At 47.4% G+C, this 24,814-nt stretch overlaps 1 protein-coding gene across 5 annotated transcripts in view; it reads left to right on the top strand.

Annotated features, from left to right (window-relative positions):
* Positions 1–24,814, top strand: part of MED24 (mediator complex subunit 24) — a 39,154-nt gene that overhangs the window by 1,460 nt on the left and 12,880 nt on the right. For all 5 annotated transcript variants that reach the window (XM_019550332.1, XM_019550331.1, XM_019550333.1 and 2 more), the window contains exons 3-17: positions 3,627–3,709; positions 4,300–4,338; positions 6,046–6,119; positions 7,531–7,754; positions 8,458–8,569; positions 9,423–9,573; positions 10,930–11,043; positions 12,513–12,560; positions 13,972–14,054; positions 14,916–15,002; positions 15,846–15,957; positions 16,686–16,828; positions 18,376–18,413; positions 19,357–19,439; positions 22,517–22,695. In XM_019550332.1, coding sequence (XP_019405877.1) covers positions 3,627–3,709; positions 4,300–4,338; positions 6,046–6,119; positions 7,531–7,754; positions 8,458–8,569; positions 9,423–9,573; positions 10,930–11,043; positions 12,513–12,560; positions 13,972–14,054; positions 14,916–15,002; positions 15,846–15,957; positions 16,686–16,828; positions 18,376–18,413; positions 19,357–19,439; positions 22,517–22,695 — 1,570 coding nt within the window. The remainder of the gene's footprint in view (positions 1–3,626; positions 3,710–4,299; positions 4,339–6,045; positions 6,120–7,530; positions 7,755–8,457; positions 8,570–9,422; positions 9,574–10,929; positions 11,044–12,512; positions 12,561–13,971; positions 14,055–14,915; positions 15,003–15,845; positions 15,958–16,685; positions 16,829–18,375; positions 18,414–19,356; positions 19,440–22,516; positions 22,696–24,814) is intronic.

The following is a 24,814-nucleotide window of genomic DNA, read 5'->3' as shown; positions in this document are numbered from 1 at the left end:
ATAAAAATGACAGTTTTTTGGGTTTTTTTAATGGGAGCATCTTCCAACCCACAGATGTTATTAGCATTTATTTTCTGCTTCCCTATTCAAGAAAGGGGGCTGCCACAAATCCTGCCAAATGTTGCCTACTTGAGTTTACATAGCTAAAGATTTGCCAGGCTCTTATGCCAATTATAGTAACCTGTTGCTAAGTTTTTTCCTATAAGCATGCATTGGGAAGATTTATATAAATATAAAGCGCTTGGCCCTGGACTGCTTTGAAGGGGAGGTTTTAAAGGGGAAAAGCCCCTATTTAAACCAACATTAAGAATGAAACAGAGCATCCTTGTTGTTCTGATGGTTGGATCTCCTGTATCATGATCTCCTGTATCCTGAAATTCTATCTTACCTACATACCAATTTCATCCCCATGGTCTTTTCTCTCTCCAGGGGAGGGGGTGGGGATTCTTTGTCACTTGATATCTGTTTTCACTCGCTTTCAAAAATTCTTTATTGATGCATTAGTATAGGGCCCCTGGAATTGATTGGACACTTAACAGTGGCAGGATTATTCCTTCTCATCAGAGGCCAGAATAAAATCAGGATTTTGAAAGCAACAGCCAGGTCCTGAGAGCAGTGCATCAATGAGAAGTCCAGTTTGCCCCTGCTGGGAAGTGGGAGGGTCCTATGATTTTTACTGTGGTGCTGTGCTTGGGTGTTTCTGAAGTGTGCCGCTTCTGTAATATCAGCTTCTATTTAGAGGGTGTGTGCTGTTAAATTTGAAGCCTCACCTGGCTTGCTTGCTGGGATGGAAAGCCATTTCCACTCTTATTTCCTTGGATTCCCACAACAGATGCAAGACCCAGTTGGGAAGTAATACATCTGCTATTCCATCCCTTTCCTGCCCTGGAGAGTGTGTTCCTTTGCTACGGTATCTCCCCGTCTCTCCTAGGTATAATTCCTTTTCTTGCTTTTGCTAAAATCTTTCTTAGAGGACAAATTTTTGCAATCAAAACTGACCAGAGTCCTGTTTTTCTGAGAGGCACTGGCACAGACTGCAGGCTTTAGCAAATAAACAGCATCGACTATTTTTTTGAAAGTTTTCTTCACAATCCTAGTGACTTGAAATGGGATGTTTATAAACAAAGGTGCAAAAATATGCTATTTAGTGCTTCTACCAAGTCCAGGGTCACTATTGAAAGCTTCTGCTCAGCTGTGGGTAACAGACCTTTCACGTTGTGTGAGAACTGGATCTTGCAATACAAAAGAATACACAGGTTACACGTCTGTAACCCAGAGTAACAGCTGCTGTGATGGGATCCCTTCAGATATCATTGTGCTACAATTCATTTATATGCCAAGTTGTACTGTGATACATGCTTTATCTCCTTGCCACTCCCACACATTGTACATTCCTTATTCCAGGCTTCAACTCCTCTTTGCCTGCTTGTTTCCTGCCTCCACTCCTTTTGTCTGCATTTTAGCCTCTTAGATAAGCTTTTATTAATATTATGCAGGCCCCCATTTCTCTGTAAAGCATTCAACACGGATTGGGCACAATGGTCAATATTTTCAAACCCGGTTGCCTAAATTTAGGCTTTTGTATCCAAACTGAGGCATTGACAGAGAAGCTGCCTGGTCCCTTTGCTTTCAGAGGGAGCTGTGAGCATTGAAGCCTTTGGAGATCAGGCCATTTGTGTGTAGTTGGCAAAGTTTGGATATAACAGCTTAAACTTTAGGCACTTGGATTTGCAGCTTCTAGTCCCATGTCATCATAACTAATCTGTGTAGTCCTGGTTTCCATATAGTCACGATTCTCAACCAGCATGCCACAGCACCCTGGAGTACTTGAGATCATTTTAAGGGTGCCGCTGGATGCCACACTATTTTAGCAATGTTAGTGTACAAACATGATTCACAAGATAAAACCGGAGATTTGAAATAGGAATCTACAGTGTTAACACTATTCTGACCTGTTGTGGGCTTTCTGAGTTCTTTGCACAAGAAAAAATGCTCTATTATTTTTTCCATAGTCAAGAAATGAGTGAAAACGAACAGCTGGCATTTTCTGAGGGATGTCTTGAATCCTTGAACCTTAAAAGTTTAAGAACTACTGGTCTATAGAAATTGGATGGTGTTGAAGAAACAGCAGTTGCCTATTATGAATTGAGAGGACCGAACTGAATGCCATGAGTAGCAAGGAGATAGGGGAGTGTGATTTTTTTTAAAGTGAAAGGAAAAAAAGCAGTGGTGAAGGCACTCAAAAGACTTTGGGTCCAATCCCAGCTCTGCCACTGACCTGCTGTGCGACTTTTTTGGCAAGCCCCTTCCCTTCTCTGTGCCTCTTTCCTCCCTGCCTCTGGAGTTGCCTGTCTTGTCTATTTAGTCTGAACAGGGTAAGGACTGTTTCCTTCTCTGTGTTAGTAGAGTGGGGGTTGGTCTTGATAGGAAAGTCTGAACAGGCTGCCCTAATGTAAGTAATTCTGGGATTGGGGGAGTATAGAGAGGGCTTGCTTGTCATTTGGAATAGCCACAGTAATCACCCTTGTTTTAATGCGGATTTCCTTTACAAGCTATCTTCTTATATTAGGCTTAGACACAGTCCCTTTAAGTTCAGACATGGCTTTTAAAACCAAACAATAAAGGGGAAAAATAAAGATTGGCAGCCAGGTGTCAGCCTAGTTCCACTGCCTAGCAGAGCTGTAGCAACATGTGCCACTGGGTACCAGTGCTTGGCTGGTCTGGAAGGAGTATCTCCCCAGTGAGATTGGGACAGGAAAGAGAAAAGTTGTTGCTGGCATTTCTTTTTTGGTGAGCTGAAAAATTCCTCCAGCTCCTGGTATCAGGCATAGCTGAGCAAAAACCACAATGCTTTGAGTCAGGAGCCATTGTAATTCACTGCCTTGTCACTTATTGCTGTCTGTGGATTGGAGCTGGTGTCATCCCTTGAAGTGGCTTCCTTCTGAGGAAGTGGTGGCTGTGCTTGTTTAGTGAGTCCCTAATGGCAGTGTCCGCCTCTGGTGTCCGGGTGCCTTGAACTAATTAAAGGACATGCTGCGGCATAGGGGACTGCCTTCATGAGGCTGTTCCCGTGCTCCGTTGCTGTGGTTCTAACGGTCAATTAATGGCTTGACTGAGCAGATAGGACGTATACTGGACACTGTGCCCTCGAGCTTGCCAAGGCCAGGCTCTGGCAGACAGCCAAGGGAGAATGTGTGCCAAAAGTGCATGGACTTTTTCAGTGTCGGGTGCTTGCCTGTCCTGCAGAGTTCAACCCCAAAGTACCTGTAGTTGAAGTCACTCAGGTAAAGCAGCCTGATTGTCTCTGGAATCACTGGTTTTCTGTCTCAGGCTAGGGACTGTGAAGACAAAAGCAACTTTAACACACTAGGGTCTGTTTTGGCCAATGATTCTCTGTGAGAGCTGAGTTAGCAGCAGGATGCTTTATACCTCCTAAATTATTTACTACCATACACTACTGGGAATGGAAAGTTTGGGATTTGGTTAATTTCAAGGAGGTTTCGTGCTAAATTTTCACCATCAGCAAGATTTTCATTGGCTTTTTTTGGCCTGTGGTAAGATAATGAAAGCGAGCAAGTATGTGTTTGCTGAACTGGAAGCTCACAGCCCTCGTTATTTCATTGCAGAAGCTCTTCTTGAACAGGCCATGATCGGCCCATCACCCAACCCACTGATCTTGTCTTACCTGAAATATGCCATCAGTTCCCAGGTAACAATACTGCCTACCTTCAGAGTTTGTCTCAAGAGTAGATTATAGGCACTACTGAATTAATTCTCCTAACCCCAAATTAAGGGTATTACCCTAAGGAAACCAAGACTCAAAGGTTAAGTGACATTTCCAGAACTGCAGGATCAGAACTCAGGATTTTCTGTCTGCAGCTCCTGTCCTCTGATTGTCCTGTCACACCTCTCTCCTCTGTGAGGGGATGACAGCAGAGGGTTCCTTTGTATAGTTTATGCCCCAGGCCAGAAAGTTCCTTTAAAAATGTGCAATTGAAGCTGAAGTGCATATACAGAAGAGGTTAGAGATCCTTTGCCCTCTAGAGAAATCCTCAGCTGCTACCAATCCTTCATTTCTTTAGCTTGTTACTCAATGATGTTTGATGTAAAGTTGGTGTAAAACAAATCAGCAATCACCTAAAAATGTCTGTTTAAATTTGTGTCGGGTCAGTGCCTGAGATGCATTTTAAATGACAACTAACATGGCCATTAAATGACCTTGCTGTTCCTCGGCAACATGAATTGCAGTGAAAAATGTTTTTTGCTAATGTTTTTATTCTGGTTTTGTGTCATGTTTAGATGGTGTCTTACTCTACTGTCCTGACAGCCATCAGCAAGGTAGGTCTTGACAGATGCTCTCTTTCATTTTACTCACAATCTGTGTAACCATTTCTGTCCCTGTGACTCCTGCCAGATATAGGCCAAGTGGAAAATGACATTGTTTGCTGAGTCAGCAGTGATCACATGGACTTGCATTTCCCTTCCCCTTTATGGAGAATGAGCTTTTTGCCATCAATGGAAAGAGACCTCCTTGCATACTCTTAAGGAAATTTTCTCTATATATTCTGCTGTGACACGTTTAAAAGTATAGCAGGCCTGTTACTCATGTGTTAGAACTTAACGACTACATGCTAACTCATGTGTCTCACGGTCTACAGAGCTCTTAGGCATGGGGGCAACCCTTAACATAAACACAGTGTTGTAGATAGAAACCAAGGATCTTAGTTGGTGTAATTGAAATGGAGTGTCCCACTTGAAGGAACAGATTTTTATGAACAGTAGACACCCAGCACCTCCCACTGAACCATTGGAGCTGCTGAGCAAAAAGCCTGGCTGTCAGTCTGGCTGGGCTGTTTTTATTTGTTTATTCTGGGAAGCATGTTGCAGTGCTGGGGTGATGTGTGTGAGCAGTGGCATGAGAACATAAGAACTGCCATGTAGTGTGTCAGACAGTAGGTTCGTCTTGCCCAGTATACTTTGTCACACAGTGGCAGAGAGCGGATGCTGAAAGGGAGAGTGAACTGGGTATGACCAGAGTTTTTCCCATTGTTCCTCTGTCTTGCAGCCTCCAGCACAGAAGGTCTAGGAAGTTGTAATTTTAAGGCTGTACCCCTAACTCCCATGCTCAATAGCTACTGATGCCCCTCTTCCTTCAGGAATTTGTCCAATCTGTTTTTGAATCTGGCTAAATGGTCAGCTTCCACAACCTCTGGTGGCAATGAGTTCCACACTTAAATGACACACTGTGTGAAAAAGTACTTCCTTTTGTTTGTTTCATACTTACTACCTACTGCTTCATTTTGTGACCCCTAGTTCTTGTATTCTAAGAGACAGTAAATAATAAAACCCTATTTACTTTCTTTTCACCAGTTATTATTTTGTAAATCCTTATCATGTCCTACCTCAGGCATCCCTTTTCTAAACTGAATAGGCTTAACCTCTTTAATTTGTCCTCCTGTGGAAGCCCCATACTATCACTAATCCTTTTTACCCTTCTTTGTACCTTTTCTAGTTCTTATATCCTTTCTGAGGTGTGGGGACCAGAGGTGTGGCAATTATGAAAGACTGCAGGTGGCTGTGGGGATAGACTTGGTTAGTGTGTCCACACTGTAGGTTGGCAGCCTCTTGCTCAGTCAGTCAGTCTTACATCCCTCATCCATTTATCCTGAATATAAGAGTAAAATATATATCCAATATTCAGTAGTCTTGGGTTTTGAGAAGTTGACTGGGAGCACTTGGCCTTTAAAGGGAGAGATACACAAAGAGGATTGTTTTGGCTTTGATTGTCATAAAGTTTCCAGTATGTTGCAACCCTTCCATGGCCTTTTGTGACCCTGCTGGAGGTCCTGACCCACCCGTTGAGAAATGCTGACCTGTTCTGTACCCGTGTTGTTGAACTAGCTGCCTGCACAAGTCATGTAAGCAGTGGCTTCCGAAGCCCACAGCAGTTTATACAGGTTTCATATGGGTCTGTTTTTAAAAAACACCTGAAATTTGTGTTCACTGCACTTGATTTTAAAATTGCTCTTTGTCCCTGTATCATAGTTCGATGACTTCTCCCGAGATCTCTGTGTGCAGTCACTGCTGGAGATTATGGATATGTTCTGTGATCGGCTCAGGTACGGTGCTACTGTTCTATTGTACCTCACTCGGTTTTTGATGGCTAGGAGCTGGTAGGGCAGACTTCGTTGGGAAAGATTGATGGTGCTGCTGAGTTGGAAGCATTGAGTATAGGAGAATCAGGAGGTTATCTCCCTCAGCTCTGCCTGTGCCCCTTAATGGACTCCCCCAAAAAGGGATGAACATATGGGGAGCATAGATGGTGCCAGACTGAATCAAACTAGTGGCCTATGGAGCCTAGCTGTGACTGGGACCAATGCCTGCTTTATAGAAGTGTGTGGGAAACCAAGCAGTTTACAGTAATGGGATAACCTGTCATCAAGGAAAGATTTCTTCTTGAATTCAATAGCGACAGTTGGGCATAAGCCTGGAAGCCTGAGGGCCTCAGTCCTTCACCTGCAGTATCATTTGCTTTGCTGGTCCAGGAGTGGGCACACCCTGCTCTGCATTTTGCAGCCCTGGCCTACAGCCCTCCATGCTATTCTTGTCTTAGACCAGAGCCATGTAGCCTGGAGTCATTATGTTTTATTGCTATTCAGGAGGTGTTTACTAGGACCCTGGGTGCGGTAAGAGGGGAAGGGTGGATGGTGTGTTGGGCGCTAAACAGTTTGTAAAATACCTCAGTGTCCTGCATCTCACCTTAAAACCCAGAAGAACCCCTTTTAAAGGAGCAGGGACAATTGCTGAGTATAAAGCCTACAGGGGAGCGAGCTGGGAGTTAGGAAGGAAAGTATGGAAGCCCTTCTGTTTAATCAAATAGAATTGGAGCAGTGAATATTAATTTGTCACAGATGTTGACAAGCAGCTACCACTGGCCAAATACAAAGCCTGCCACTTAATCCATTCCCTGGTGAATTTGATTTTCTCTTTAATTTGATCTAAACTTCTGCGACCAAAAGATTTGTGCTGCAGTGGGAGAGCACGTTCACCTCTTGACAGGGTGGTGATCAATGCTGATCACTTTTAGCAAGATAATTTGATTGGGGGCTTGGAAAGTTTCTCTTTTAATTAAGAGACCAGAAGGGCTGGGAGGAGCCTGCGGGGTGAGATTTTTAGATGTGCTGGATGTTCTAAGCATGATGGAGCAGCAAACAAGCTGAAGGGTGAAAGAAATGATAAAAAAAATTCTGATCAATTTCAGCCATGTTTCGGTTGAAGTGAATAGGAGGAGCCTGGAAGGGAGGATGGTCCTTAGGGCTGGGATTAGGGGTCCTGGCTCAATTTCCCAGCTTGTCACGAGTTCCCTTGTGACCTGTGGTTCAGTCCTCCCTGCCTCACATGGGAACTTTGAGGGTAAATGCACTGATATGGAGTGATGAGGACCCTCTAAGGCCTCACTAGGGAGATAAAGAGAGAGGTCTGATAATGAGACATACAAAGCCTGTTTTGTTTCCTGTATTTTTTTCTTAGCTGTCACGGCAAAGCAGAAGAGTGCATTGGCTTATGCCGGGCCCTCATGAGCGCTCTCAACTGGCTGCTGCGCTGTGCGGCCTTCTACACGGAGAAGTTCAAAGAGATGTTGGACCAAGCAGCTGCTGAGAACCAGCTTAAGATGTGCCTGGAGAGGCTGGAGAAGATCCTGGATAGCATGAAGAACCGGGCCCTGATCCACATTGCCAAGCTTGAGGAGACATGTATGTCTTGTGGCTGTGACCCCCATTGGTCCTGCCCCTTGTTTCAACTTGTGCTATGCTCGTGGCCTCCTCTGCTTCTCTTTCCTTTATCGCTGCTTTCTGACTCTGCTGTTCTCTGTCACTGAAGCATGTGATCAGAGGATCTTTCCCTCCCCAGCCCCTCTGCTTTTGCTTGCCTGCCCAAACCCTCCTGTTTCTGTTTCCTCCATCCTGGCATGATCTTGCCTTCTGTGTCCCTGCAGCTTAAACGCCCATTCGTTTTCCATCTCAATCACTGTAACCACCTACTCGCTGGCTTCCTGCTGCCCACGCTGTCTCCCCTCCTGTCTGCATTGCCCTTGGAAGATGAATGGTGTTGGCATTAAGGCTGGGTGAGCTGTTCCTTGCAAAATGACTCCTGCAGACTGGTGACAGCACTGACTATGAGCTCCTTTCCTTTGCAGTCCTCCTTGAGGCACCTCAGCAGGGGGCTGTGCATGTCCAAACTGCTCTTTAACTGCTTTGTTGCAATGCAGATTTTGGGTGGGATTTGCCAAGGTGCCCAGTTCCTGCTGAAACCCAGGTGGTCTTGACTACCTCTCTAGAGCTTCTGGAAGAATCGTCTTGAGTTAGGATACCTCTTTGTCCTTGCCCTAATGCAAACCTTCAGGGATTCTCCTGTGGCATCCTAACATTGAAAGGTCTCCTCTCTTTCTCCATCCAGCATCATGGAGCACAGTGGAGCAATCCCTAGTCAAACTGGGGGAGAATCTGAACAGCCTCAGCAGTCCCCAGCTCCGGAGCCAGGCAGATGAATGCATCTCCCTGATCAAGAGGTAGCCCAATGGTTTTGTCTTCCATGTGCATGGGGAGTTAAGAACTGGTGTCTGTCCATGTTCCCTCTGCATTAGAGCTTTCTTTTCTGTGATCTCCCTGTTGCCTGAGACAGCAGGAGTTAGCTCTGAGAATACCCTTGCACTAGTGAGATGCTGGCATTGGCACACCCCAGAGCAGCTCCCTGCTGCTACAGGGGTATTCTGCTCTAATTCTTCCAGACTACCTTCCTGCCTGCACTGATGGCCAGAAAGCCTTCTGAACAGTTCCAGGCATCTTCTGTGCCCACTGGCTTCCTGGCCTAGCTCTACTCCTCCCTACATTTGGTTGATGACTTGAGGTAGTGTTTGGGAGCTGGTAGGTTGAGGGGAGAAAGAAAGGCTCTTGGCTTTGGAGGGCAAAATATACAGTGCTAGGTGGGGCTTGTTCTAGGGGTGTCCCAAGTAGCCACTACCCCTTCCAGTGGCTGGCAGCTATAGGCTTCTGCTACCCCATAGCAGCACCTGCCCTCTCTCATGGGTCTTGTCTGCATGGGAAAGTTGAGAGCAGGAGCAATAATGCTGTGAATCCAAATCTTTTCATATTCTGCAGTAATATCCTTCATGGCAGCCAACCCTTGGAAACAGGCTAGTGCCCAGGAGGTTAAAGTTCTGTGGCTCAGTCAGAACCTCACAAGCCAAAGGCTAATGCCAGGGTCCTAGGCCATCCTGACTCAGACGCTGCAGTGGTGTTGGGGTTATTTAGAGTCTAATGACTCAGGTCAAGGGTGACAGATGCTTCCCTGTGATGCCTCAACATCACCCTTTGTTCTTCCAATCCTCTGATCCTGTCTGTGCCTCCATTATTCTTGTGCAGCATCCCCACCATGCTCTCAGCCCACTCAGACCAGCTGAACAAAACTGGCTTCCCCACCATCCATGCTGTGGTACTGCTTGAGGGGACAATGAACCTCACAGGAGAGACTCAGCCTCTGGTGGAGCAGCTGATGATGGTGAAGAGGATGCAGGTACAGTAGACAGCAGCCTGTGACCTTGCTGTGCTGCTTGACATGGCTTGGTAAACCAAGAGCTTCTGGCACAGAGCCTGAGTGTAACTTCGGGCAAGTCACTTCCCTTCTGTGGCCAGTTTCCATGAAGAGGGAGCAAGACCAATGCTGCCTCATAACTATGCTCAGAAATGCAGGGAAATTACGTCCTTGCATAACTTTCCCATAGACCCAGGAATTCCCACTGGGGCTGCATCAGGCCCAGACAGGTTTCGGGGGTCTGCTCTTAGGGTAGAAACAGATTAACTGAAGTGGATCAGTTGTAGTGGGACATGTCCTGTCTCCACTGATCTGCTTTATTAGTTGACATGCACATCACCCCATGTCCTGCATTGGATCCCCTGCCTGATGTGGGACATGGGGTATTGTGTTCCTTTTGCCTAGGGATTCTCTGGGTTTGTTGTTGCCCTGAATCAGGTCCTGTGCTGACCCATACCTCTGCATGAGGCATGGGTCAGCGCGAGTCCTGGCACTGGAGCTGGGGAATCCCCAGTGCCCTGTGCCTTCACATGAGGATCCTTCACATGCTGACCTGTGCCTCTGCCTCAAGCAATGTGGGTCCTGGCTAAGAGGCATGAGGTGCCAAGGATTCCCCAACTCTCATGCAACCCTGCCTTGAGATCTATGCTGATCTGTACTTTATGCTGGGGCACAGTCAGTGCGGATCTCTGCATGGAAGCATAGGGTGTCATGGGTCACCTGGCTTCTACCTGTTTCTTTCCCCCTGGGACTTAGGTTGTCTTGTGTCTCTGTGTGAGGCATGGATCAGCTCAGGACTCATGGATACCTGGGGTCATATAGGTCCAGGTGTGGAGGCATGGGGTGCCCAGAATTGCCTGGGTTCCATGCCTCCATGCCAGGACTCATCCAGGTTTTACCTGCTTACAGAGCTGTGCCCTGGAGTAGGGCTGGCAGGTGCTCCATGGGCTTGAGGAGCCCAGTCCTACTCAGGGTGCTCAGGATTGGGTCCCTTAAGTCCTTGGAACACCTGCCCACACTCCTCTGCCACAGAACAAATAGACATTGGCTGCAATAAAATGCCACAATTTATTAGTACCTTTTGTGGCACCTCTGATATGGCGTGACAAAAGTAGCGATGTCTGTTTGCTTGACACTTGTACTTCTGTAAAAATTGTAGCAGCACAAATGCAACATGTTTCTACCCTTACTTTCAGTAAATGGGTTTACTTCTGTAACTGTATATTAAATTGAGAGGTTGATGCGTTCCTTGCTGATGATGACCCATGTTGTAGTACATATATTAAGTGTGGGTCACATGCACTAGACACTCCATGACTGAGATTTTTTCCTTTATAGCGTATTCCCTCACCTCTCTTTGTACTGGAGATCTGGAAAGCCTGTTTTGTGGGCCTGATAGAGTCCCCTGAAGGGACAGAAGAGCTGAAATGGACAGCTTTCACCTTCCTTAAGGTAACCGTCTGTCCCACCACCTTTGCTGAGAGCTGTCAGTCAGATGCAGGTTCAGGTTAAAACCCAGAGTCTGTCATCGCCTGCTTCCTCCAGGATCCTGCTGTGTGCCTAAGCTTGACAGAGCAATTATTTTTCCTCTCCCACTGTGCATCCCTCGAGGTGCTTTTCATGCCCCATCTGTACGGAGTGTGTTAGATGGCAGTCTCAGGCTGAGCCCACAGGCAGCCTCCCTTGACACAACCAGCTGAACATCAATTTTGCTGTCTGGGGCTGCTTTTAAGTCCAGTCCTACTTTGTTTTGCAGAACAGCTTTCATCTTACTTTGTTTCTCGCTGTGTGGGGTTATGGTGGGATGGAAGAGCGATTGGTCCTGGCCTAGTGAAGAATATCTTTGTGTGATATGACACTGGTTTGACTTCATATAGGTCTGGGCAAGGAGGACCTTGTTTAATTACCCAGCCAAGAAGTGGTTCAGCAGTGCAGACAGGAAGTGATTCTAGGGGTCATGTTGCACTTTCCCTATGCCTCATGTTTTTCTCCCTGGGTCTTTGTGCTCCTGTACTCGTAGGGGAAAAGGATGGGTGAAGGGGCTCAAGTGCAGGCCTGAGGGTCTGAAGATCTTGATTCTGTTCTCAGTGCTTCCACCGAAATTGCCAAGTGAGCTGGATAGCCTCCCCCTCTCAGTGCTTCAGTTTACCCCTCTGTAAAATGGGCTGAATGTTGTCTCCCTGTAAGGGGAACAATGTTTGCTGTGTGTTGTCTGTGGGCTAAGTGATTTTGCTGTTGAGACTCGCAGGGTTTGGAGAGACCTCAAAGGCCCCCAAGTCCTGGAGAGTTAAGCATTGTATCAGGCACTCAGGTTTGTCCCCATTTTTTTTCCATCTGATGTGTTCTGCCCAAAAGGTTACATGGTTATATCTGTCTTTCTCCTTCACCACTGTGACTGGTAGCAGATGGCTCTCAGTTCCCTCCCCCCAGCTCATGTCCAGTTCTTGGTAAACACTTGTGAGGCCAGCTAGCTTTCCCAGAACAGGTTGAGCAAATTAGGCTTTGCATTCACCTTCTGCATGCCTCATCCCTGGCCATTGCCATCACAACTGAAAGATATGGAGTGAATCTGTGTCCTGATGCCAATGAATAGGCCCACCTGCTTCGGGACCTAAGCCAGCTTCTAAGAAGAGGAGATGGGCTAGGAAGAAACTTTCTTCTGAAGTGCAGTGCTGTAAGTGTCCTCTAGAGGGTTTCCTTGCACCCTCCTCTGGACCAGCTGACACTAGGGCATTGTCAGAGGCAGGATCCTGGGGTGGATAGATCACAGGTGTGAACACGTGTGGCAGCCTTTTCAATGCAGGTACCTTCTCCCTTTTACTTGTTGGCCCCTGTTGTGCTGCACAAATTGGAGTTGTGGTACCTGGGATCCTTTCCTCCTGGCTAGATGTAAATTTAGAAAAGTTTTCTTTTCCCTCCAGGTCCCTCAAGTTCTGGTTAAACTAAAGAAATATCCCCAAGGAGAGAAGGTAAGTGGAGATCATGGTTGGTGTGACCTGCTGTGTGCTGTGGCAGCTGTTTATTATGGTAGTGCCTAGGAGTTAGTTGAGATTGGGCCCCATTGTGGTTGGTGCTGTACAAGCACCATGGAGCAGACGATCACTGTCCCAAAGAGCTTACAAGGTAGATGCTTGGTTGGGGAAGGGTGAAGCCCTGAGGGATCAGCCAGTTTGGGGTTTTAGCCCACTGGGCATTTTGTAAATGCAGGCCTTGATCCTGCAGACATGTTGATGCCTGCCTCGTTTTGCACACACAAGTACTCTCATTAGGGTCTGTGGTCATGTGTAACCTGAAAGAGAGGTGTAAATCTGGACAGGATCAGGGCCTGCCCCAAGGGAGGTGTGGTGGCAGAGAGCACCACCTCCCTTGGAAGCCCATTCCAGATTCTGGCAACCCTAACCATGAAGAAGTTCTTTCTGATGTCCAGCCTAAATCTACTCTCTATCAGCTTGTGGCTGTTGTTTTTTGGTTATTCCAAGGGGTGCTCTAGTTACAACAGCCACAAGCTGATAGAGAGTAGATTTAGGTTGGACATCAGAATGAAATTCTTCACAGTTAGGGTTGTCAGAATCTGGAATGAGCTTCTAAGGAAGGTGGTGCTCTCTCCTACCTTGGGGGGTCTTCGAGAGGAAACTGAACAAGCACCTGGCTGGGGTCACATGACCCCAGCACTTTTTCCTGCCACAGGCAGGGGGTCGGACTCTATGATCCATTAAGGTCCCTCCTGATCCTAGCATCTATGAATCTATGAAATGTAGCAGGTAACTGACACAGAGAAATGGCCTGTGGTCCCTGATCTTCCCCAACATGTCCCCAAGCTCTAGTTGGCTCAGGCTAGCACAGGGTGGCTGACATGCAGTACATGTGCCACAAGTGGCATGGGTAGCCTCTGTGCTTGGCATGTAGCAGGTTGCTCCCATGAACTATTATTTATGACGGCACTTTTTTATTATTATGATGTGTTTTTTCTCTTTGCTGGGGAGAGAACGACCGTGATATCCACAGCAAAATTCAAACCCAGCAGTAACTTTCTGCTTGTAATACACTTTTAAATGCATGGTGGTCAAGCCAGGCCCCCTTTAGCTCCTGATGGTGTTTGGGGGTCACTTTCATATTGTGCTGGGATGTCATCTGGAGGCTGACATCTGACTATCAGGTTCTCTCTGCACAGCCTTCCCCAGATACCTGGAAGATAATTGGTTCCTTTGCTACTGTTGGTACTGCTTGGCTAGTATGACTTGACCTGGCAGCATTAAATTCCTTGCCATTATGTAGCTGAGTGGGAAGACTTGAGTCCTGGTTTCTGAGTGGCTTTGAAAAAACTTCTTGTGTCTAGTGAAATAAAGTTTGATTGAGCACCTGCCTCTTGTGTGGTTTCAGGATTTCACAGAGGATGTGAACTGTGCCTTTGAATTCCTGTTGAAACTCACCCCTCTGCTAGACAAAGCGGATCAGCGATGCAAGTAAGATCTCTTTCCCCGCATTGTGCCTTTTGTGTGTTCAGGCCTGACTACAGGTAGGCATCAGGACCTGTGGAAAGCCACAACTGTTCCACTCCTTGTACAGTACCATCCGTTCTCCTACCTGTTGCGGAGAATGAATGGACTCCCTTGAGAGCTGTTGTGCTGCTGTGGTGTGGTCATAACACCATGTTCCACATGCTGGAAGACACAAATAGCTCATAATGAATAAACCAGCCTGAAGATTTGTTTTTTCTTCCCTTCATAACATTTTATATTAAAAATTGGATCCTGATGTATTTTCAGTCATTGGGTTCTACACGCCTGGATCTGTGGCAGAACAACTAATGCAGCTCTGTGTGCATGGTAACAGGTGTTTGGTTTTGTTCTTCTTTCTCAAGCAGGTGTTTGGTACCTGCTGACATAGTTCTTGCTCATGGCTGATGAGCTGGTGATGATAGCTTTTCTCGCCCCGAATTTTGCATGCCTCATTTCCTCTTGCTCTTCAGATCAGCAGCAAGTGTTTAGTACCAGTTTTTGGTTAAGTCACATGCTAATGACTCTCTTTGTTTTTGTAGTTACTTCCCCACCCCTTTACAAACAACCTTTGTAGCCTCTTTCAAAAGTACATAGGTAGATACTGTCAATTCCATTCAACAGAAGTAACTTGCCCAGAATCACAGAGAGGGCCTTATGAAATCAGAAAGTGAACCCAGGAGTCCTGACTTCATTTTCTGGTTTAATTACTACTCCCCACTCCTGCCCTGTTGACAGCTCCAGGGGTAATTGCAGTGCTGGAGGGCGGGGTGTTAACACTCCTGCTTTTGTCCCTCTTATCCCCATTTCTTTCTCTCCCAATTCCAGCTGTGACTGTACCAGTCTACTCCTTCAAGAATGTAGCAAACAGGGGCTGCTGTCAGAAACCAACATGACCAATCTGGCTGCCAAAAGGTAGGTCCTCAGCTTTGCTGGTCTTGGAGTCCCCATATAAAATTCCTGGTAGCTCAGGGAATGTTGATAGTGGCCTGCCCTTGTTATCATTCATTTCCCAAGGTAAAGGACTGTGTCCTGTCAGCTCTGAATTAAAGAGCCAGGTATGATCTGCCTAGTCAACAGAACCCTGAAGAAGGTGCTGCTGATGGAGGAAGAGCAAGGGGGGTTGTCTACACCATGGTCCAGATAAACCATGTCCACTCTGCCTGCACCCTGGGTTACAAATTTGCAGACCTTGAGATGGCCCCTGATCTCAGCCCAATACTGAGCTTGGGTCCTCAAGTCAGGAAGGCTGAGCATGTTGCTGGGGCATACTACTAGAGCCACACCAGCCTGTAGTTTACAAATTGAGACCCAATTTGCATACAGTTGGTGAACCTTATTTCTCAGCAGTGTGCCTAGTCTCACTTGGGATGCACTGTAGACATCCCTGGAGAGCCAAGAGATCTAGGCTGAGTAGGCAGGCCTTTGCTGATATGTGAGGAGGGCACCGAGGGGGCATGGGTATGGGACAGGGTCTTCTTGGTATCTTTCACACTGTCTTCTGCTCCAATCTACTGGAACCTCTACGTAGGGAGCATGTCTGTTTTGACTGCCCTCTGTGAGGCGGTGGGGTGGAGGGCTGTGTTTACATCGTGACCTTCTTAGGATAAAGGCACGTTTTCTTTAGGGTATGGGGGATTGGAGGCTACTGGGGGGTTGTGTAAAGAGCAGGTGCTGCTCAGTCGTCTGAGTGGGGGGAGGAAGGCGTGGAGGCTTCCACTCTCTGACTCCCGCTCTTACTTGGATGTGAAATGTCAGGACGGCTGACCGGGAGCATGCCCCCCGTTTGAAATCAGCAGAGAATGCCAACATCCAGCCCAACCCAGGACTCATCCTCAGAGCCGAGCCTACTGTCACCAACATCCTGAAGGTAAATGACCTGCTATTCAGTGTTCCCAGCTCTTTGAGACCCTGTCATCATCTGATCACCGTTTGCTGTCGGATCTCCTTGCAACCCAGTCAGTAGTTGTTAACACTCCAGGTTCTCCCTGGCTGTTGTGAGAAAAGGGAACTGCTTCTAGTCAGTCTTGGGGATGGGCTGAGCAGCAGCAGCAGTCAGTATCCAGCAGTCCCATGTTCTGTTATTGACTGCCACCCTGTTTGTTTCTATCTAGCTGAAAGAATTGAGGGGCTTTTCCCCAGATTGAGCCATCCCATTAACTGCACCTGGAGTTGCTGCCCCTGTGCAGCATATTAAAACAGCCAGATCTGGATTAGCTGTATGAATCAGGCCTGTATCTAGGGAGCACTTTGCTTGTCTTTCTCCAAGTTTCTTCAAGTAGATGCATTGTTATGGCAGCAGCTTTACCTGAGCTTCTGAAGACGTAGTACATTTTGTTCCATCAGTCTCACTTAAGCCTCTGCAAGTGGTAGCTTATGGGTAATTACAGCTGTTCTTGGGTGGTGGCTGAGCTACTGTAACCATTCTCTATTTTTTATGTAGATCAGGACTAGGTCAGTTTTTATCATGACAGACCTCCTTGTGAAATCATCACCAGCCACTCAGGAAGCTCCATTTGTGTCTAGAGGTTCCAAGCTACTTCATTGTGCTATGTTACATTGATTTGCTTTCTCCCTACTTTCTTTTTTATTTGGTAGACCATGGATGCAGATCACTCCAAATCTCCTGAGGGGCTGCTAGGGGTCTTGGGCCACATGCTGTCTGGGAAGAGCCTGGATCTGTTGTTGGCTGCGGCAGCAGCGACAGGGAAGCTGAAATCTTTTGCTCGAAAATTCATCAAGTGAGTCTGCAGAGATGATGTCCTCTAGGGGGTCATTGATGGAAGCAGGTTTGCCCAGGCAAGCGATGTAGCATGTGTGTTCCATTGACTTCACTTCTCTAGAGCTAAAGGAAGCAGGAAGCAGGTGACTTTAGACATCCAGGAGATGTTTTCGGAGCTGGATCAATTTTCTCTATGTTCCTTGTATGCTCTGGGGAAGAGCGGCACAGTAGGCTCTGACTGCACATCTGCCTCAGCTGGCAGTGGAAATGCAGCCCCCCACAGGGCTTTGGGAACATGCTTTTAATTGCTGCTTTTCATCAGCCTCTGGAAATGGATGGCATTGCAGAAAGCTCAGATCCCTTTATGTAGCTTTCATTTTCATCCTGGGATGGAAACATACCACCCAGGCACAGAATCAACCTGTCCCTGCCCCTGTAGCATAAATGAATGCAGGCACTGGGTCAGTAACATGTTCTCCCTAGGTGGCAGGATGGGGAGCAATTCTAAGATATAGGAACACAGGACTGGGCGGGGCGTTTTGGCCATCAAGTTTTGCCCCCTACTTTCTTAGGCAAACTGTTGTCCAGAAGGGGTGTCCAGTCTCACTTTCACACACCACACCTGAGAAGATGTGATTACTTCATGTGCCACAAGAAGAGAGCAAGACCAGCAAGGTGCCACAGGAGGCTTGGTTGATGCAGTACAGGAGCACTGTTCTGATCTGTGCATTAAGGGTAGCTACAGCTGGTTAGAACTGCAGGGTGGTGCTGGGCGTTGATGGTGGTGGTTCTGTTTAGGAGGCTAGTTGATGTAGTAGCTTTTACTAAGCTGGGTCAAGGGACAGGGTGGTCCAAGGGGGAGGGAGATTAAGGAACCTGAGCTGCTGGGTTCCATTCCCAGCTCTGTTGTTAACTTGCTGTGTGTCCTTGAGACAGTCTCCCCTTTCTGAGCCTTCATTTATCCCTCTTGCCCTCTGCCTATTTAGCGGGTGGACAAGGACTACCTAGCATGAGCTAACAGTAGGCGGGGACTAGCTGCTTATCAGATGCTCATGGTAATTGTCTGTGTGCCCACTCTTACCCCATGTATCTAAATGGATGAGACAAAGGCAAATGTTGCCATCCCTATTTATGCAGTAGAGAAAGGAGATCTGGAGAGAAGTGCCTTTCCCAAGGTTGTGCAGAGGGGGTGTTAGCAGAGCTGGGCATCAAACCTAGATCACTTGAGTTATAGCCCAGTGCCTTAGCAACAAGCTTCCCCTGCTCCTTCTGTCTTCAGAAGGGGGCATGCCTATGGAGACAGCTGAGAGAAAGGAGTTGGTCAGAACTGGCAAGTTAGACACCAGCCCTGTTTGGAAATTGGGGCAAAGGTCTGACTAGCTTCCTGGCACCCAGCTGGCCTGGCAAGCAGGAGTTGAGGCTGTTGGTATGGGGCACCGTTCCTGGGTAGTTTGCCCGGCCTCTCTCCCTGCTATGGAAATGAAAAGGGGCTTCAGTTTCATTAGCAGCAGAGGCCAAATCTGCTGCATCTAATGCTTTATTGCTTCTTTCCCTGTTTCTCTCTAGGCTGAATGAATTCACCAAGCACATCAGTGGAGAAGGCTGTAAGTCTGCCTGTGTGTTAAGTTACAGTATGAACCATACAGTCCTTTCATGCCAGGTGTCGGGCCCTGTGCCCAGGCCCTTAGATTGAATGTACTGGCTATGATGGAGTTAATGCAGAGCTCTGTCTACTGTACCATAACAATAGGAAGCACTGTACCATGCACTGCCAGCATAGGATCCCTGCACAAGGGGGCATTGATTCAAGGCAGCAGGTTGCAGTGCTCACTAGGGCTCTTTATCCTCTCACTGAGCACGTGCATGCTCTGGTGCAGCCCCTGCCTTTGCCCCCCAACTGATTTACACTGTTCAGGGGGTGGGTGTGCTTCGGGGAAAAGAATGACCCCTTCTTTCCCTTACCCCAAATCCCCGGGGCTCCAGAAGGGAGATTAGTTTGCTAGCAATGCCCTATAGTGACTCCCACTTTGGAAGGGATGATGTCTGAGTACAGAAACCAAGATAAGGATTCTGAATGTATTTGCATATGATTAAATATGTTCAATACACTGACCTTCCATTGGAGGAAAGGAAGTTTTAGCTGCCTGGTAGCATGGGTGGTGTTATGGGGAGGTGTTGGGGTAAGAGTTTTTGAGGAGGGTGTGTGCCTTAAGGAAGGGTTCTGTGGCCATCAGGCTATTGATACCTTGGTCACTTGGGTGGGTCTGACATGTAGGAGAGCGGAGCTGTGTTGGCACTGCCTTGAGCATGACAGCACGTTCTGATGTGGTGGGACTGGGGAGCAGCACTTGATTGCATCCCATTGGGTCCTGAGTCCTGAACAATAGCCCTTGAGGGAGAAGGCACTGCGTGAGCCAAGGTTAGTAAGTGCCTCTTGTAAAAAAACAGAGGATGTTCTACCTCCAGCAGTGATCACAGATACCCCCCTCTGTTCTAAAAACTTGCCCTGGTGCCAGGGTAATAATGGCTGTGCTTCTCCTTCCCTAGCCAAGGCGGCCTCAGTCCGGGCCTTGCTGTTCGACATCTCCTTCCTCATGCTGTGCCATGTTGCGCAGACCTACGGCTCTGAGGTAGGTTGCTGTTCTGTTCTTATCTCTTGAGTGCACTGTGGGGGTAGAAGACAGGAGGGGACATGTCAGATTACCAGGAAGCCTGATCCTGCGCAGTCTAGATTAGAGATCCTGACTGAGTCAACATAAGCTCAAACCATGATCCAGACTATTACGCTGACTCTCTGCCCTCCTCTAGTGGCCGGATCACAGAGATGCTACTGAGTATGCCACAGCCTTGAGTTAAGGAAGGGGACGTGTCTTAGCTCTGGCAACAGAAGTTTGTGCTTTGCAAGTGTGGGTTTGATGCCCATCCCTCTCCATTTGCATCATAGTATCACAGGAGAGTAGGACTGGAAGGGTCCTGAGGGTCATCTACTCCAGCTCCCTGCTCAGGGCAGGATCATCCCTGACTAAGCCATCCCAGCCAATATCTGTCTAACTCGCTCTTGAGAATTTCATGTAATGCTTCCCTGTGATTGGAACATCTTGTGCGTGGAATTTTATCTTTTTCATTTTAAAAACCCACTTTTTCATTTCCAAGCCAAAAGGCCAAGAAGTGTGAGGGGCTGTGGTGGACTCCCTTTTGTGTGGCGACTGACACATTGATTGCTCTCCTACAAGTGATGAAAAGCTGGATTTCAGCTCTGAGGGTTTTGTACCCTTTGACAATTAGGCTGTGGTGTCAAGTCTGTAGGTGGGTCATCCCAAGTGTAAGGTTACCTAAATATTTGATTGGACAGAGTTCTTCCTTCCACTCCAGAAATCTGAGTGAACACCCAGGGCCTGTGGAACACAGGAATGGGGTAGGCATTCAGAGCTGCTTCTTTCGGCCTTAAAATCTATCAGCCTACAAAAGTCAGCAGCTGTTCCTGAAGGCTTTGGTTTAAGCTGTTAGTTCCCTTTCCAGGTGCATTTCCTAGCCTTCCACACTGGACTTTGGTCATTGGGTACAACTCCGTGTAGAATCACAGGTATTATGGATGGGAAGGACAATTCCTCATGCTATGCCCAGCATGCATACCTTTCAGTGAGACAGGCCAAATAATCTGCTAAATCTTTTCTTATCTGTCTGGCTCCTGCAAAACTACATAAGCAGGGATTGATGCTTAAAGTTGCCTGCCTGGGAGCACTAATGTGTAACGCAAGGGAAGGCAATTATTTTAGGCAGAGGGCTGCTTACTGAGTTTTGGCCAGTCATCAAGGGCTACATAACAGGCAGCCAGGGGCAGCTAAATATTCATTTTTGAAACTTTTTAGGGGCCCCTTGGGCCAGATAAAATGGCCCAACGGGCTGCATTTTGCCCACCCCTGGTGTAACATGTCCACCACACTCATGCAACTCATAAGACTGGTTGGAGAACAATTCCATTTTGGGAGACATTTCTGAGGCTTTGAAATTTGTTCTCATTCAGATGCAGGATGAACCTGAGACCTTTGGGAAAAGTTCAGATAAAATGGGAGAGAGGCCAACCACCCCAGAACAGCTCAGGGGTTAAGGTATTAGCCAGAGCCAGGTCTCTGAGCTGTGCATGGGCTATTGGCTGGTTGGGTGTGGGTCTTTGTTATTCACTTACCATAGTTGCATTGTAGACCTGAAGGAACTTCCTGACAAACTTTTTTTTTTTAAACAACATTCTGAAAACATTTCACCTTGGACAAAACAGTTCTCTTTTAATGAGAAAAACAGTTTTAAGGGAGGCATTTTCAGATTGCTCAGGGTTTGAACAGGAAATAAACCAACCTTGTTAGAATTCAGTCATGAATTCTGATGGTGTGTGAGGGTGACCCCAGCTCCCTTGAGCTCGGGACAGCTAACAAATGGAGCACAGGTACCAAGAAAATCGCTCAGAATCTGGTGCCATTGATGGCTCGTAAATGCTTCTCCCTGCATCCATACCTGAGGAATTCAGTGTGCGCACCTGAAGGGTTCAGCTTCCTTTCACAAACCACTCACCTCATCACACGTGTCCAGACGTGCACCAAGGGAATATTGAAAGGGGCATATAGATTGGCAAGTGAAATACATCTTTGGTGTAGCGTGACTCATCCTTGCAGCTCTCTGATTCATTCACTTCTGTGCAGTGCTTGGAGATCTCTGAGCTATGTTACACCAATTGTGTATTTTGGGTTGAATCATAGAAAACAGGGTGGGAAGAGGCCTCAAGCACTTATCTGGTCCAGCTCCCTGTCCAAAGGCAGGACCAGCTATACCCAACTGTATTTTCATTGCTCATTGACCTATGATGTGCTTTGTGGTCATGCACTTCTCTCTCCCCTCAACTTGCTAACTCACTGGTGAGTTTGTAGGGCGCTGCCCCAGCACATCAGGTTGAATCCTGATGACTGCACAGAAAGGAGTGTAGAGGCTGCATGTTTGCAGCTGGGTATGACCATGTGGAAATTCCACACACTGGCTCACCCATGTCAGGAGTCTGGCATGACACAGCACCTCAGCTCCTGCGAGCCCAAGCGTAATCCCTTTCGTGTGGCCAAGAAGTCCTGTGCTCAGGAGTGCTTTGGGAGAAGAACCTCAGGTGAAAAACTACCAGGGCCACCAGCCATACCTGTGACTCTTGAGTGTGTGGATTGCAGGGGAGTCATGCCCCCTAGAGAGGTTTTGGAGAATGCTGAGCCCATGAGTACTTAGTGCTCACCCCGGAAAACTCATAGGTTGAGAACCCCTATTCGGCATAGATGTACTGGATCATGGTGATGATAGCCTCCTTTATTCATAGAGAGATCCCCATGTGATTTTTAGAGACCTCTGAGATATAGTTCCACCCTGCTACTGAAATATAGCTAACTCCAGGGTGAAACATGGCATTTGTTTACTGCACTGTTGGCATGGGAATCTTCTGCCTTTTCTGAGTCCCACTTTGGGGAGAGCATAATGACCTACTTGGAATAGCCTTTCCATCTGGAATAGTCCCCTGGTGTTGGCCACTTTGGCCACTAGGAGCTGCTCTTGTCTCAGTTGTGAGCCTCCTCTGGCTGTTAGGTGGTATGTGTGTTGGGGGGTGCTTGGGTTGATCATCAGGCTATCTGCTCTGTGGGGCAGGTTTCTGAGGAGTCTGCTGGCTTGTATTTATTGCTAGGTGATCCTCTCGGAGTCCAGCCCCACCGGCGAGGTGCCGTTTTTCGAGACCTGGATGCAGACGTGCATGCCTGAGGAGGGCAAGATCCTCAACCCAGATCATCCTTGCTTCCGGCCTGACTCAACAAAGGTGGAGTCTCTAGTTGCTCTGCTGAACAACTCCTCAGAAATGAAGCTGGTGTAAGTAGCTCTGCTGGGTGAGGGGTGGTGACATAGCAGCCCTGCTGTGTAGTACAGACTGTTGGGGTAACAAAGGTCCAGGTTGCTGATAGGAAAAATTGCTCAAGAGAGTGGGAGGTTGAGTGAACCCAAATAGAAGAGCCCCCAGTACCAGCCAAGGACAGTGTCAAGATTATGGCTAGTAAACAAAGGAGACTGGAGAAAAGACAACTGAAGGGAGATGTGATAAGTCTTCAAATATCTAAAGGATGGTTATAAAGAGGATGGAGACTGATTTCCACCCTCGCCCTACTCCTAATGTGGCTGTAGGGGACAGGACTTGGGAACAGTGGCTTCCAACTGCAGCAGAGGAAATTTTAGGTTGGAGAGCAGGAAGAACTCTCTGACTAGGAGGGTGGTCAAGTATTGGAACAGGCTACTGGGTGAAGTGGTGGAATCTCCATCCCTGGAAATTTTCAGGAGCCAGTCAGACAAACACCTGGCTGGGATGATTCTGCACTGAGCAGGGGGTTGGACAAGATGTCCCCCTGTGGTCCTTTCTGGCCTTGCTTTCCTGTAATCTTAAGAAATGAATGGACCAGTGTGGTGTCTTGGATTCTAGCCCTAATCAGTGAATGAAATAACAAGGGGCCAGACTGTTTCACCAGCATTGCCTTTTGGGGGCATTAAAAAATAAAGTGAGAGAATACACAGAGGAGGTTCAGAGACTTTCCTGCTATGCCTGCTGCCCATACTCCATCCTGGGATTTCTCATGGTGCTGCCAGGCCTTTATCATCCTGTTCTGGGAGATGCTCTGAGCACACCAGGTTCTATTGAAGTCTTCACATGGCATCCCTGCATCCACCAGCTTTTGCTGAATTCTAAACACCAGCTGGAACATGAGGCTTGGATTGCTGCTGTCAGCTTCTCCTTCATGCTATTTTCCTTCCCTGCCTCATTTCCTCTCTCACTGACTATCCAAAAATTGGGCTTGGCCATCCAGGACCATCACTTAAACAACACTGCTGGGAGCCCTTGCCTGTGAGGTGGTGAGAGACAATCCCCTCAGCAGTCCAATGCTGGTTTGAGTTTGCCATATCTCAGGGGTGCTGGACCTATGGGCCTGGGGCAGTGAGGTTGCAAGTGAGAGTTGACATCTGAGGCAGAACCTGCATTTTCCATCTTTGCCCTGCCACTTTCCCCCTGAGGATGTGTTTGTCCTCTTGTGTCTTCAGGAAAATGGGGCTTGGACTTCAACAATCATTTCAATGACGAGCAACCCCAGAGTATCTTGACTAACTACTTCCTCCAGCAAAGTAGTTAATACTCTCCTGAATACCATAGATGATTGTCAAAGACTTTTTCCCCAGCAAAATAAACCTGTATAGCTAAAGGGAAGGGTCATCTTAGGGATACTGTTGGAATAAAAATCTGCCCTAGTCCTTTGCAATTCAAATGCTTCAACATAGAATGGAAAAAGTCCTTTAGTTTCTCAGTCTTTAATAGGAAGTTATTAATTATTTTACTAAAAGTATGGCTCATGCCTGGGACTGAGCAGGCAAAGGTTTAGGCTTAGGTTTAAACCCTGAACTATGAGATTAATTGTGGTGTCACTGCATATTTGACTCTCTAAACAACTTTATTCCATTGAAATGGAAGTTCAAGTTGCAGCAAGGGAGGTTTAGATTGGATATTAGGAAAAACATTCTCATTAGGAGGGTGGTGAAGCACTGGAATAGGTTACCTAGAGATGGTGGAGACTCCAAGTCTTGGAGGTTTCTAAGGCCCAGTTCTACAAAGCCCAGGCTGGAATGATCTTGTTGGGGATGGTCCTACTTTGAGCAGGGGATTGGACTAGATGACCTCCTGAGGTCCCTTCTGTGGCGAAATGCCGGGCTAGCGGTTCCAGCACCGCTTAGGGGAGCCGCGGGCTTTGCGGAGTTGTGCGAGCTTGCGGCTTGTGGGGCGGAATTGTGAGGTAGCTTTTTAGCCGCCCTTGAGGTTTGCCGAGTTGGCACAAGTAGACGACTTAGAGTAAGTAGTTAGTGTCTCTTAATCTATAGGGTGTCCGTTGGTTCACGAGGTTCCAGAGCCAGCCCTTGCGTTCCAACAGTGGAGCTAGTCCAAAGCTAGGTGCGG

The sequence above is a fragment of the Crocodylus porosus genome, unplaced genomic scaffold (assembly GCF_001723895.1).
Source record: "Crocodylus porosus isolate Cpor-Errol unplaced genomic scaffold, CroPor_comp1, whole genome shotgun sequence".
NCBI lineage: Eukaryota > Metazoa > Chordata > Crocodylia > Crocodylidae > Crocodylus > Crocodylus porosus.
Note: the sequence above shows the minus strand (reverse complement) of the source record. Positions and strands in the feature narration are given on the sequence as shown.